Source organism: Lepidothrix coronata, unplaced genomic scaffold, assembly GCF_001604755.1.
Source record: "Lepidothrix coronata isolate B3197 unplaced genomic scaffold, Lepidothrix_coronata-1.0 Scaffold157, whole genome shotgun sequence".
Lineage (NCBI taxonomy): Eukaryota > Metazoa > Chordata > Aves > Passeriformes > Pipridae > Lepidothrix > Lepidothrix coronata.
The window spans coordinates 201,952-216,334 of record NW_016690337.1 but is presented as its reverse complement, the minus strand read 5'-3'; the positions used below and the strand labels follow the sequence as shown (position 1 = coordinate 216,334).

At 38.9% G+C, this 14,383-nt stretch overlaps 1 protein-coding gene across 11 annotated transcripts in view; it reads right to left on the bottom strand.

Moving 5' to 3' along the window:
- ROBO2 (roundabout guidance receptor 2) overlaps window positions 1-13,861 on the bottom strand; it is an 891,080-nt gene extending 877,219 nt beyond the window's left edge. For all 11 annotated transcript variants that reach the window (XM_017829032.1, XM_017829038.1, XM_017829041.1 and 8 more), the window contains exon 1: window positions 13,582-13,861. In XM_017829032.1, coding sequence (XP_017684521.1) covers window positions 13,582-13,705 — 124 coding nt within the window. In that variant the 5' untranslated portion in view covers window positions 13,706-13,861. The remainder of the gene's footprint in view (window positions 1-13,581) is intronic.
- Window positions 13,862-14,383: the final 522 nt, after the last annotated feature.

Here is a 14,383-nt window from a genome sequence, read left to right as displayed (position 1 = left end):
GTGCCTCATAAACTACTTTAATATGTCACAGAGCTTCCAAATATACATCACTGATCCATTTGTTACAAGGCCCAGGCTACTTTTTCTCTGACAAGTCAATGACTTTTGGTATTTTCATTTATGTGCGATATCACAATGAATCTAAGGACTCCATTCACCCAAAATTAGGTTCCTGTGAGCGCTGCCCTTTAAAGCTCCTCAGGCTTACACAACTCAGCACACATGGATCTTGGTAATGATGCCTGTCTACAAAGACCCATTTGCCAATGTACTTTGCCTGTATACTTTAGCAGCATCTTGCTAACTATTTCAAGTACTCTAGCTGCAGTTCCCTCAATACCCATGCAAAATTTATGGTCCATACTGATCAGAGAAGGCAGCAGCACAGTAGCAGTTTTAAAGGGCATGTGTTACATGCTGGAGAACAGATTTTTCAACTCATTTTGAAGAAATGATTGAGAAAGGTGCTTCTAACTTCTCCTCTTTCAGCATCAGCAGAAATGCCTGTAAAATAATTCTTCGACAGAACAGCAAAAAAAATAACTCTTTATATATTTGGTCTGACAGCCTGCATTGGCTTAAAGCTTCTGCATTTTCCTTTAAGGTCTTTACAAGAGTGTAGTTGATATAAAAAAAAAAAGTTTCTTTTCCAGTTTGGAGCTTAATCAAACACAGTGCAAACCACCAAAAATGAACACTTCATTCTCCATCTCAGTGCCCTTCAATGACAAGTTCTGCTTAAGAAAAATATCTGTATGCTGCACATGCACTCAAAAGTTAAGAACATATATAGATTTCAACCATTTTTTAAGAAACTTGTGTCAGAACAAAATTGGGCCAAGTGGGGGATTAAGAAATTAAGAATCATGTTGTTTAATAGGCTTCCAAAAATCCATAATGCATTTCCCAGTCAGACATCTCTCCTTGTCCCTCAAACAGGACTGGAAAGCATACAGTTCACACAGTACGATGTAAACAGTCTTAAGGGATTTCCATTTGAATTCCATAAATTCAGGCCACTGGGCTAATGAGCTATGTGATCTGATTTTAAAACACAATTCTTCACACAGTCTTTACCCACTGTTTCTCCTGAACCTAGCACTATAACTATCTGAAATTTTAAGGAAGTTTGCATTTTTATCAGGGTTTTCTAGACTTGTTTAAAAGTCAGTGATACCCCATGTCCATTCATTTTTAAGTATCAGATGTTACTATTTAAGCCCTATAAGGTGTCATTGATCTGCATGTAAAGTGACCACTGAAATCAATGGCCTGTTTAATGTAAAAAAATCAATGGTAGGGTATAATCTTAACTAAGTATTCTACACACAAAACTCTGCAATGCCATGTTGAATTCAGTCTTTTATGTGTGACTACTAAAGACAGAATATTTCCTATTATAATACTAGTACAAAGAAGAGAAGCAAATCAATAAAATTAATGGCAAGTGCGGTATTGGTGGTGTGAAAAGCGAAATTAATTAATCAAAGTATTCCTAACACTTTTAGAGGATATTATAGGAATAAATAAAGAAGACAAGCCATTATGATTTTCCTAAGTATGCAGTAATAGTTCTGTGTATCCTAGATTTATGTCAAAGCCACCACAAAGTAGTAACTATCTGACACCTATTACGAAGTCTGAATAATTCTGTATCACGTTGAGATCCAAGAAAACACTCATCTGCACTGTGACAAGCCATCATGAAAATTTGAGGCTGTAAAGCTTGAAAGAACCACAGACAGACAAACAGACAAAGAGTCTATCTGTTCAGATGGTGTTTTATAGTCACTGCCAGCTATGGGGACATTTACTGAAAGCATCCCCAGGGGGTGGCCCAAGCAATTCTGCTTTCACAAGGGGTTTCATGATCAACTTGGAGTCGCAGTGTAAACCACTCAGCAGACAGAGGGAGTACACACAGCCCTGGTTCAAAAGGAACATAATATGTCATGACTTAATAGTGTTTGATTTCTCCCTGGTGGTTTTTCAAGCTAGAGAGTTGACCTCCTTCCTCCCTTGGTGCTTGACTGTTGACACCTCTATGTTCCTTCTTGATTAACCAAACCTCATTCTCCACTTTATTCCTTAAACTAGGTTTTAAAGGAGTGGTCTTATTGCTTAGGGGGGAAAAAAAAAAAAGAAAAAAGAAGAAGGAATTGGACAAGGCAGCTACATAGAACATTTAGTGAGATAGGGGGCTAAAATCCCACACCAGGCTTGGCAGCTGTGATAATGATGTATAATTTAATTGAAGCTATACTGTGATCCTCAAAAGGACTTCAGACCTTTTCCCATGTTTATATATTATTCAGGTTAATGGCAACACTGAAATAGAAAAAGCTTCTTATCTCTTAAAACTTTTATTGCAGCGAGTTCAAAATGCACAGAGCTGAGTGCAGGTCTGTGTGCTTTAATACAAAGTGAAAGGAGGCAGTTTTCAGCCCGTTTTAGCGTGGCTGTCTGGGCAAAAAGACAGATGGGACCGGATGCCTTAGAAACCAGGGGTGCAGTGGCATGCATGAGAAATTTAAGGGTTTTAGTTGTTACAGAACTTCACGTATCTTAGCTGTGTCTGGCCGTTATTTGTTTTCACTATTTTTTTTTTTCCTCAATAGAAGCTCACAGAAAAAGTATAAAGCCCATTAGACAAGACAAAAATCTATAGCAATCAATACAAATGGCACCTCCTTTGCATTTTGTGCAAGTTAAATGACAGATCTTGCTGCACGTTTAACGCTGTTGTAAAAGCCTCTGCCTATAGGGTTCTTGAAAACTAACAGGATAATTTACAGAAGGATGACAAGTGGCTTATTTGCAGTTGTGTGCTCTGGTGCAAATTCATCCTGCAGACCAAGCAGCAAAAAGGATCAAACTTCAAGCTGGTCTTCAGTCTATGCAGAATTTACATGTGCAGAGGAATAGAGAAATAATCCACTAATCTTCATAGGAAAGTTTTTGCTTCCAGACATTGCTTATACCATAATGCAAAACTGGAACTCAACATAATATGATACACGTGCACAGGCCCATATTAAAAAAAAAATATATAAAAATTGAATGACATAACCCCAAAACACAACATCAGTAGAAGAGGGTGGTCACAGAGAGCCAGTAAAGAACTCTTCAAATTATTTTTCTCTAAGAACACACAGCAAAGTTTCACCCTGTGGTGATTGCCTATAGCTTGTCTGGTGATCGATGACTCACACAGCTCATCTCGTGATCTTTCCCAATACGCAAAGACAACGTAAGTGCCATTAAACATATCAGTCACTGCTGTATTCCTGCTGAAGAGATTGTGAACAGATCCACTCAGAGCTAGCAACTGCCCTTGCCATGAATCAAAAATGTGTACTGCTAAACTGATTTAGGGCCTCAAACTACATTATCTGCGAAACGAAATTACTGTGTTCGTTGTTTGGAAAGGGAATTGAAAAGACCAATATAGATCAAGTAAATTTGCATGCATAATACATTATATTATCCTGTGTTCTCAACACATCTCACTTTCCCTGCGTGAGGTGTACTTTTTGAGAGCACATGCAAGCTTTTGTAACACAGCTTTTGTTTAAACTCGGCTTTAAGCAACTTTATGAAGTAGCTATAAATGCCAGAGAATACATAAAAGACAATGCATCCTCTGTAATCTGAATGGTACAAAACCTCTTACTAATAATTGTGTTCCTGTCAGATTAAAGAGCAATAATTTACCATCAAAGGACACCAGAAAGAAAATTAGTCAAGATGCTGAGCCATATTTTCCCAAGAATATAAATTAAGCAAAACATATTGTCACGAACAAAGAGGTATCTAACACATTCCTTGTGATTTGCAATATTGCCTCTAACTCTCTCTATAGGAATAATTCAAGGTAACATTTCTTATTAGTAATGTTTTTCTATTTAAATACAGTGAAAAAGCTATTAAAACTGATTGAAACAAATTAATAACCCTCTTATAAATAACCTCTGTAGATAACCATGTGCAAATGATCTTTTAAAAATTAGAAGATAATTGACAAGCAGAAGAAACTGTGCACTGAAAGGAGGAGATGAGAGACAACATAACCAACATGCAGATATAAAAATGGTGCCCAGAAGCTGTAAAGCAGAACAAGCCCTTAGGACAGCTGAAGGAGTGAAATTCCATTCATCTTGGATTTTGAAATATATCTTATGCTAGGCTGCTATAGAAAGAGTAAAGTCAGACCATGTTAAGCAGAGAATTTCTCCATCTCACAATAATAAAACCAATACATTAACAAATTAATTAGGAGGAAAAAAAAGTGGAAAGAGTATATGTTCCTCCTAAAACAGAGAGGTTGAAATTAAGTTCTATGTAATTATTATCCAAGAGGCTTTTTTCTCAGAATGCCAAACACTGTGTCTTTGCCCTGATACACAGCAGAGCATCTCTGTCTTCACACACTGTGCAGGGAGAGTCCATCAACAACCTTAGAGAAGTTACCTTCATGACTCTACTGCAACTCCATTCTTCAACTCCCACAACCCTCACCTTTAAAATATAATTTTCCTTCAAAGCACACAATTCAACAGCATGAAGGAATTAACTGAGATTGACTTCTTTATTTCTCCTGTTTCCCTTCTGCCTATCTTCAGTATTCAAAGGCAGAAGTTTACAACTTTTTTAAAAAAATGAAATAGAATTTCAGCAAATCACAGTCATTCTTCATTTTTTCCCACAATGACTAACAACAGCCAGAACATTACTCAGATTTCAAGACTGTCACTTTTTTTAAAGCAGAAGCCAAAAAGTCTAGCATGGGGGAAAAAAATAAAAATCAAAAATGTAAAATNTTTTAATGAACTTTTTACCCTTCACCATGCTCTGTAACCTTAAATTAAGAATGCATTTGTTCTTTTTGTTATTAGACATGTATTACTGATCTAAGCTTTATGTCTTCGAAATGACTTCACACATAAATTGAAAATTGTTGAATTAAGTGGTTCTTGACACCAAGCAGACAGTAAGCCATTAATACATGTTCTCTCCTAGTGTACAAACCCATACCAAGTCCATGGCTATTTGAAGAGATATAACTGTAAATAGCTCTGTGAGACCTGCTGCAATACAATGGAGAGGAAATAAGGATTGTAGACAAATTCTTGAGCCTTATCACTATCACCAGCAGTATGAAACCACCTTAACTAGTGGGAAATACTCTACAGCAATAGGAACTGCATCAGTGTCACAACTTTTCCTCTGTCTTCATCACCCACAGGACTTTTCCATGCTCTCATCTTCAGATCAGTCTTTCCCCAGCTGCCTTGATCTGTTATTAGACAAGCATTACCCAGTAAGAACTGCTGTGATTGATTATGAAGCACCAAACATTTTCTCCAACTTTCAGAATAATTTTGTGTCTGTTTTTTTTTTTTTCATTTCCTTAAATTTTTATATATCAAATATTACACACACTTCCATTTTTCCTCTCAGTTTGGTTCTAAGCAGTGGGCAAACCATTTGCTCCTTTACTTATATTTACAGAGCTAAGGATCCCTGTTTTCTGTTTTTCCACTGTCAGTACAGTGGACCTACAAGGTTAAATTGCCAGACCAAAGACATTAATCTCAGGCAGTGTGACTAAGACTGTGACTTTTCTCTTTATAAACATTCCAAAATTACTAAATACACGTTTAATGAACGCACAAAGTCCAACTGGTGGGAAGTTAATGGTTAACTAAAACAATGTCCAGTGTTAATGTGAGTATTTATTCAGCATCCTTCATGGGAAAGACAGTGAAGAATAAGAGTTTGCTGCTTCTTTGAACCACCACAGACACATCCATGCTCAGAGCCACAGCAAGAATTTCACTGGTGAAGTCTCATCACAAATTATCTGAGCACAGAAACCACAGATGAAAGGGAACAGGGAGGCTGTGAAGGGTGTTGGTATTCAGAGGACATGGGAGCCCAGAGAAAAGAGGAGCTCTATGCTTAGTCATATTGAAACTCATTTTTGTGAGGGCTGAGAATCCTTATCTGTGGCAGCTTCTGCTGAGTGACCAGCATCTCTGGAAACAAAATAGGATTTTATCTCTCTCTTGTTTGTTTGGTTGGGTTTTTTTCCCATTAATTCAAACTTCCTTATGCAAGGAAACACAGTAATGAAAAAACCACTAGTTTTAAGGGAAAACCTTAGAAAAGAGAAAAACTTTTTGATGTTTCTGAATTACTGCACTTCTCTGTGCAATACACAGATGCAAACATGAATTTGTTTCATTATTCAGCTAGTGTAAGAGGGTGAAGTTTCAAACCCAACAGGACGAAATCAGTGTTAGGATGAGAGCTAACAGGACACAATTTAGCCAAGAATAAGAGTTTAGGATTCAGATATTAAAGACTGAAAAAGTAATTTCTATTGGAGGTGCTGTCATTACTGAACAGCAGATCTAAAACATCAAAAGCTTTCCATTGTTGGCAATTCAAGTGTCATTTAACAAAATTAAATAATCTGTAAAAACACCACATGCCCCTGCCCCCCCAGTTTTGAATGTACTAAGCAAAGAAGTTTCCATGAGGTTATTTAGTAATGGCTCTTGAAAGAAGTAGCATACTCTCAATACTCTTTAGATCACGCTTTGAAGTCAAAAATCAATAGTGTTGAACTGACGAACAACATTGTCCTTCAAAAGTGGTAGAAAGGGAAAGCCAAAATAGCTTTTTCTCAGACACTCTGGTGTGTGCTTAAGCCTGTTCATCATTTTGAAAGAGCACATCTGATCTGCGCTCTTTCAACACCTCAAGGCAGTTTACACGTGTTCATTTTATTTGTAGACAAAAGTAAAGAGTTTGCTTATGCTTGCTAGTTTTCTAATGTCAATGATGCTTTATGGTGGTTCCAAAATCTGTTTTACACCAAAAAAATAATAATATGCAAATAACCAAAGGAGAGGAATGTGTATGCACGGGGGATGAAGCATTATTTAAATATTCCTTCTGTTTTATAACTATTTGATCAACATGGTTTTTAATATGATAGCAAACATTTCAAGCACAGCTCCAAGCACAGGATGTAGACATAGGATTCAGAGGAAGGCACTACCTTATTAAATCTCCCTTTTTTTTTTTTCTCTTTTGGATAATCTGGAGCTGAAGGGTGAAGTTATGTAGCAACTTGAACTAGCCTAAATTGAGCCATGATCACAATCTCTTCTCTTCCCTCTTTTGTGTACTAAGTTCCCCCATGACCTGAGAGTGTACAAATGAAGGGATCACATCAGCCAGGTGGATGTTATCCTCTCTTTTATACAGCTAATTGCTAACTGGATCAGCTCCCTGGGCAAGGGGGCCAGTAGATGTGGAGAAGGTAGAGGGAGGTCCTGCAGACAGGACTGTTGGAAGTTGAAGGAGTCTGAAAACCTGGCTCAGACCGAGTTCATCTGCTGAAGGATGGCAGCTCCTTCTCAATGAAACACCCTTCCAACCAACGTTTTTTTCACTACAGTTTAGTTTTGTGCAAACACTGGTCTGTTCTCAAGTAGATGTTACATCTTCCCCACATTTCCTCTCTTGTGACTGGAATAGCCCTATCACTTTTCCTCCCTTCCAGCTGAGAAGAAAACTCTCACAAGCTTGGTTTTTTGTTGCTCCCGTCTCCATCATCTCTGCCAGTGTGAGATGGAATACAGGTCCCCAGACTTCTATAAAGTATTTCAAATGTCTTCAAAGAGATGAAAAATAGACAAGCACATATTCCAGCACAAGAATATGCACAGGAATCTTCACATATCACCAGAGTCCTTTAGAATTCAGATCTGACTCTGAAAAAGGTGGTGTAAAAGAAGGTGCAAAAATTTGTTTGTTATCATGGGACAGGGGCTAAATCTAAGACCTTAAAGAAAGTAGAAATCACCCTGCATCCAAATAAATACACTTTTTCTTTTTGAGTATGTTCAAAGCAAAACTATTAGAACATCTTGGGTACATCAAATCACATACTGTGTGTAGTCACACACTTTATGTACTTGCAGTACACTTTAAGTACACTTTATGTACTTGCAGTCAAATTAAAACTGCAGATCCACAGTTACAGTACTCAGTTTCTAAAATTAGATTTTTAGATCCTTAGCTGTGCATAAAGCACCTCCTCAAATATATTGAGCTTCCTCTGAAGTTAAAAAAAATGTGAATTTTTTTACCACTTGAAATCAGGTTGCCCTTATAAAACATAGGGAAATAATTTTAGGACCCCGAGTCTGAAACTTTTGGTCAGCATTTCATAAGCTTTTCCAGTGTGCAAGTGTGTAGCAACATATTTAATGTCCTATGATTTAAGAAATACTGTCAGTCATACAACATGATAATGTATTAAAAATAATTAATGTACTTTATCCTTGAGATTACATAAAATAAATTACTTAAGTTAGATAAATGGCAAACAGTATAAAGTGTTGCCCTAAAAATCTCATAAAGTGCACAGTGAATCATACCAGGACAACTGACTGTGCTTTCCAAGCACTGCAACTCAACCACCACATCAAAAGCTCCATTTTACCGTGTCCAGCCAGACCCCTCATGCCTCACAACAACTCACACTGAAACCCAGGCTACCTGAGTCCACAAGAACGCCTCCTTTCTACTTTTCCTTCTTCAAAGGTCCCAGCCTCCATCCCTTTATCCTCACAACCCTGCAGATGTGAGAGAAATGAGAACAAGTACCTCCCGATGAAAAAAAAAAGAAAAGCTCTGTAAGCTTCCCCATGGGGGAAGTGAACAGTATTGCTGAGAGGCTGCCAAGAAGACATCGAAATGTCTCTAACAATTCACGGTGCTTGTGATGTGTGGGACTTTGTGACTGTGCAGAGGCACTCCATTAAAAAATGCACAAAGTCTCAAGGCCCTGTTTTCACCAAACTCAGTGTGTATGCACCACAGAGTTGTACTGCATGCAAAGATCCATGTACTTGAGATATCTGGGTGTCCAGAGCTACCAGGCACCCAGCAGCAGCCTGGTAACAGCCCTCCAACTCTAATACTCTAGCCATTATTCTAATAAACTAATACTTTACCTCCAAATCTGGAAGATCTGAGGGGTATCTACTTTCTGTATGGAAGCAGCTTTATAGAAATTCTCTCTTCTTGGCTAACCTTTGACTTATGCTTTTAAAAACATTTAAACTAATGTTGATGGATTACATGCATCTTAAATAATACATGTGCTGTTCAACCTATAGGGAGACAATCTCACACACAGAGCTTTGTATCACCCTTACCAGTAATGCCTAGCCAGTGACACTTAAGATTTCTCACACTGGTATCTTTTGCCATAAAAATGATTAAACTGCCATAGAGCTGAAATTGGAACTGAAATATAAGGCTGGATCACTTGCATAATAAACTTTGATTTAGTCATTAAAGAGATTATTGCTTCACTTCTGTGTAGACCATAAGGACAGTCACCACCTTATCTAGTTCTTTGGGTTGATGCCCTGTGGTTGCATTTTATTTTTATTTCTCCAATTTTATCACAAGTAAATCAAATCACACTATAAGTTCTGAAAATGGAAATCCTTTTGGAGGAGCACAAGGTAGAAATGAGCAAAAAAACCTCTGGGGAGAAAGCATACCTAACCTGCACTTCCCAGCTCCAGCTTGGGACCCTTCCCTCTGAAGCCTTTTCATCTCAAATTCCTCTCCCCAGTCCTCAAGGTCTTATCTGCCTTTGGGGGGTGTTGCCATCATTGTTGTCAGATTGTGTTCTTATGCCATGGCACCCTGGGATGTGCAGAGTCTCCCTGTGCTCCCCGACTGGGGTTCACCTCATACCCAAGGACCATCCCAAAGTGTCTCAGTCATTCCAGCTGGAAGATGGACCAGATCCTGTTATATGGAGACCACCATGTAAAGAGTGAGGCTCTTCAAAGGTGCCCAACAGTCTGAGTGGGCACAGTTATGCCCCAGACAGAACGTGGGAAATGTTTCCAAGGTGAGTAAAGGGTTTATGTCCTCCAAGAGGGGTTGTCCTCACTCTTTCTCTGAGTCCTTTCCGTCACACAGCCTTCCACAAAGTTATAAAACACACTGACACCTACCAGCAGACAAGCATCACGTGTGATTTTGTTCTCCCCATGCATTCTGCTGTTTGCCAGGTGAGATAGCGCCCACCACACACAGCACAGGACGGGTGCTGCCCTTGCCAGCCCCTCAGCCAGGCTGTGGTCCCTGAAGTGTGGCCACAACCACTTTCTCCCACTCATTTTGGCTTGTGCTGCTTATCCAGCACGACACACTATGAACACACCCAGGAGACATTTGCTGTTGCCAGGAGATCTGTGAATTCCCATCACTGCCCCAGTTTTCCTTAGTCAGGATTTACTACTACTTTGTTGCTGGTATGGGTGAAGTGTTGGGAGGGTTCCAAGCACGACACAAATGGATGGCTTATTCCCAATCTACAGATGCTTCCAGGTGCCATTGGACAGACACAAAGCACATCCACGTGCATATGGCTGGATGAACTCAAAACTCACTTTTCCCCCCCTCACTATGATATATGACAGAGTTAAAACACTGTGGAAACAAATTGAGAAGGGGATAGGCATTAGCAGTGCTTGAAATCTACTTTCTGATTTAAGCTAAACTCAAAATAGTACTATATCTCCTTTTTCTATTTTTTTTTTTGTTTCCATATTATAAATCCTTCTTAGAAACTTGAACCACACTATGTTATTTTGGCTCAAAGGCAAAAAGAAAATGCAGTTGATTTGTACTTTCAGGTTCTGATTTCAGACTCCAGTTTATCTTGATCATTAGTTTATAAATCCTGGTTTAAAGCACTTGTAGAGACTGCATTCCAATGAATTATTCTGAAAGGTTTTCTGAAGTGCAGACTTAAAAACACCTAGAGAAGAAAATAGTATCTTTACGTTTCTTCAGGCCCACATATAGGACTCATTTTACTCCCTGACACCAGACATTGAAACTAAATCAGGAGGTGGTTTCTACCCATAATTCCATTTTCATGTAGTTGTGTGTGGATAGATTCTTTTTTTTTCTGTTTGAGTGAATTCCAAGGAGAAAAATACAGGCAGAAAGAGGTGAGTTTGTCATAAATGGAGAACTACACAGCAAGACCACAGAAAATATCTTCTCGGGGCTTGTAACTTCAGCAGTGATGTTTTTCATTAATTATACCAGAAAAATTTCCAGATTCATTAGCCTGCACTTGTACTGATCATGATCAGGGCCAACCCAGCCACAGAAGAGCAACACTTTCCAAAGACGCCTATACTCTGCAGCACTGTTGGAACAAAATGTGGTACATAAAAACTTTAGAGGATGGTCTAAATCAGCTATTACTGTCCACCACGGACACTGACTTCAGCACAGGTAGTATTATGAGTCATACAGTGCATTTCCAGCTGCATGTATCCATCTTCTCCCTTCTCCTCTGAACAATACAGCTGGAAGTTGGTATGCAGGTCTCTGGCTGTCCTGAATCTCTTAAAAATGAAAATAATTAAAAAAAAAAAAAAAAGTCTGTTTCCATTTTGGGATGGGTTTTCCAGTGAGCTGCAGTGGAGAAGTTTGCATGCTGAAATCTCACCAAGAGACAACAGGAATTCCGTGTGCACACCAATAAAAAACTCACATCACTGATACATAAGCAAAAGCTGATCCTTAATGGTTAATGGAAAGGGGAGGTGCATACGTTACGTTTTGGAGGTCAGAAACATCCAGACATTATAACACCTGTCTTCACACACACACTTCTTCAAGTTTCACATCCTGAACTTGAAACTTTCACCAGTAACCAGGCATCATCTTCAAGTCACACAGCTCTCACTGTAATATCTACCTAGGAAGCAAACCACTGCACAGCAGCTCTGTCTAGTTTTTTGCTGATTCAGAGCTTCAAGTAAACAAGACAAATTGCTTCTCAGCCTCCTTGAAACAGGTATCTCCCTTACAGTTTGTTTCAGCGGCAAGAAAAACTCTCAAGAAAAGCAAAAACCTGTATTAAGATATTTTTTTCTGCAGTCGGATTCATGGATTATTTTCTACCCGTGATAAAAATTCCTAAGTGCAGCTCTTTACCTCTGTCAGGGAGTAGGTAAGAGACCAAAGCAATACAGCCCTCATTTACCAGATTTAATTGAAAATGGGAGAAAGGGGAAAAAAAGTTAACAGCATTTCTTAAATCCCAGGAACCTGACAGTGACATATATTCCTAACCCACATACCTCTGAGAGGAGGTCATGCTGCCCAGAGTAAATAACAGCCTGTAATTTTGCAACGAGGATACCCAGCAGCAGCACTGTGAGATACATGTGATAATGTGATTTACAGCATCAGGAAATAATTTTCAGATATACTGTGCTGCATCAACAGTCCAGGTTAAACGTGTGCTGCAACTTTTTCCCTTGAAGGTACAGTAGTTGGAAGATTAAATGCAACAAAAGGAAATACGGGGGGGGGAGGGGGGGAAGGGAGGAGTCTCCTGCTGAGATGTTGTGATAAATTATTAAAACTTCTTTTTAATGTTGATGCTACTCTTTAACCTCAGATCACAATACTGACAGCAGAGAGAAACTGGAAGTGCTATTAAAGCTGTGATAAACACACCATGCTGTGGCAACACTTGTAAGGGGAAAAAAGAAAAAAAAAAAAGGGGAAAAAAAATCCTGAGGGTGCCTCCAATCAGCAACATCAACAAACAACCAGGGAGAAAATATCAAGCTATCTACAGTCCACAGTCCTTCAGTCCCAATATTCATGAGATACCATTTATGCTCACTGGGCTATATTTGATTATGAGACCTCAATAACCCATGTTTTCCATAAACAAATGTCATGCAAGGAAGCAAAACAAAGTGAACTTTATGAAAAGGCACATTTAGTGAACTGTTCACAGCACACACAGGGTAAATCTTCTCAGCAGTTTTTAACAGAAGAGGAAAATGGATTGCTGCCTTCAAAAATCATAAGTGTTTTCTCAACACAGCATTTTTTTTTATAAAGTTAATGCAATTTATCTTTATTAACACATCAACACTGACATAGCCAGTCAGCCAATTAGTGCTGCTGGCAGTGCATTTCACAACATTCATGTACTCTAAAAAAAATGTCTGTCTAGTCATTTTTGCCACATGCACTAACAATTCTGGACTCAAGACAGGCTGCTTGCTTTCTCTCTCTTTCTCCAACATTTAACCCCCTATGATTGGGGTAACATCCCTTCCAATAAAGCCACAAGCGTCCCAGAGGCTCCGTAATGAAAAGAACAATCTGAATTCTCACAAGCTGAAAAAACACCAGTTTCTAAATATCATACATTTATTTGTGCAAAGGCCTTAAACATCATCCTGCTAATGATGCAAGGCAAAGTTAAATTCCTGCAAGGAATATGTGCCATACAGAGTCAGTCAAGCAAACTAACAAGAAAACAAATTAAACTCCATGCTCTCTTTTTAGCATCCTATAGCAAGCCCACACAGCAACCTGAAATCTGAGTCACTCCAAACAGCACAGGTATTCTCCTTAGCTTACCTTTAATACAGCTTTTTTAGAATCTTACCCAGACATCCATTACAAAAACTTTTCTTTTCCACTTACCCCCCTTCCAGTGTTTGCCTTTGGTCCTGCTAAGCTTGCTCAGGGTTGGTCCAGAGAAGAGCAACATCAAAATGAAAAGAAGTTCAAGCATAGTGATTTTCCCCCTTTTCACTGATGATAACATTTCCACAAGTTATTTTAAAAAAATATATTTTAAAAAAAAATTAAAAAAAAAAATCTTACATCTTCTCTCCCACTTTCTGTTTGCTCAAGAAGGAGTGATTAATCGCTGAAAAATTAGAGCAAGGAGTAGGTTTGCTCTCCTCAGACGCTGAAGTAATATCTCAGTGATGTAGCCCTGAGGAAAGCCACATTTCTCACTGATCCGGTTTTTCCCACACAACATGCAGCCAGCACCGCTGCTACTACAGTAGCTATAAAATAATTTCTGCTCCTCACTTTGGTTTCTGTGGGAATATATTCCTCAGCTTGCAGCGTGAGCTTGATTGAAAATGATAAAAACAGTAATGCTTGTGTCCAGCAGAAAAGAGGAAAGATGTCAGGATTGTGAAAAAAGATGAGAAGCAGTTGTACTGACAGCTTTAAGCCTGTCTGTCTGATCCTAATAGCTGTGCAACCAACCAAATTGCTCTTTTAAGAGTAATAAGGCTTCAGTGAAAGCTGGTGTCACTGCCACTTGGGTAGGTAGTGCAGGGCTTGAAAATCACCAAGGAACCTGCTAGAGATAACGACTGCCACGGTCCCAGCTCCGAACGCAGAGGGCTGAGCAGAATACAGTATGCACAGGGAGCATTTAATCTCTATTGTGTGCAGGAGATTTCCTGCTTTACAGTGTGCCACT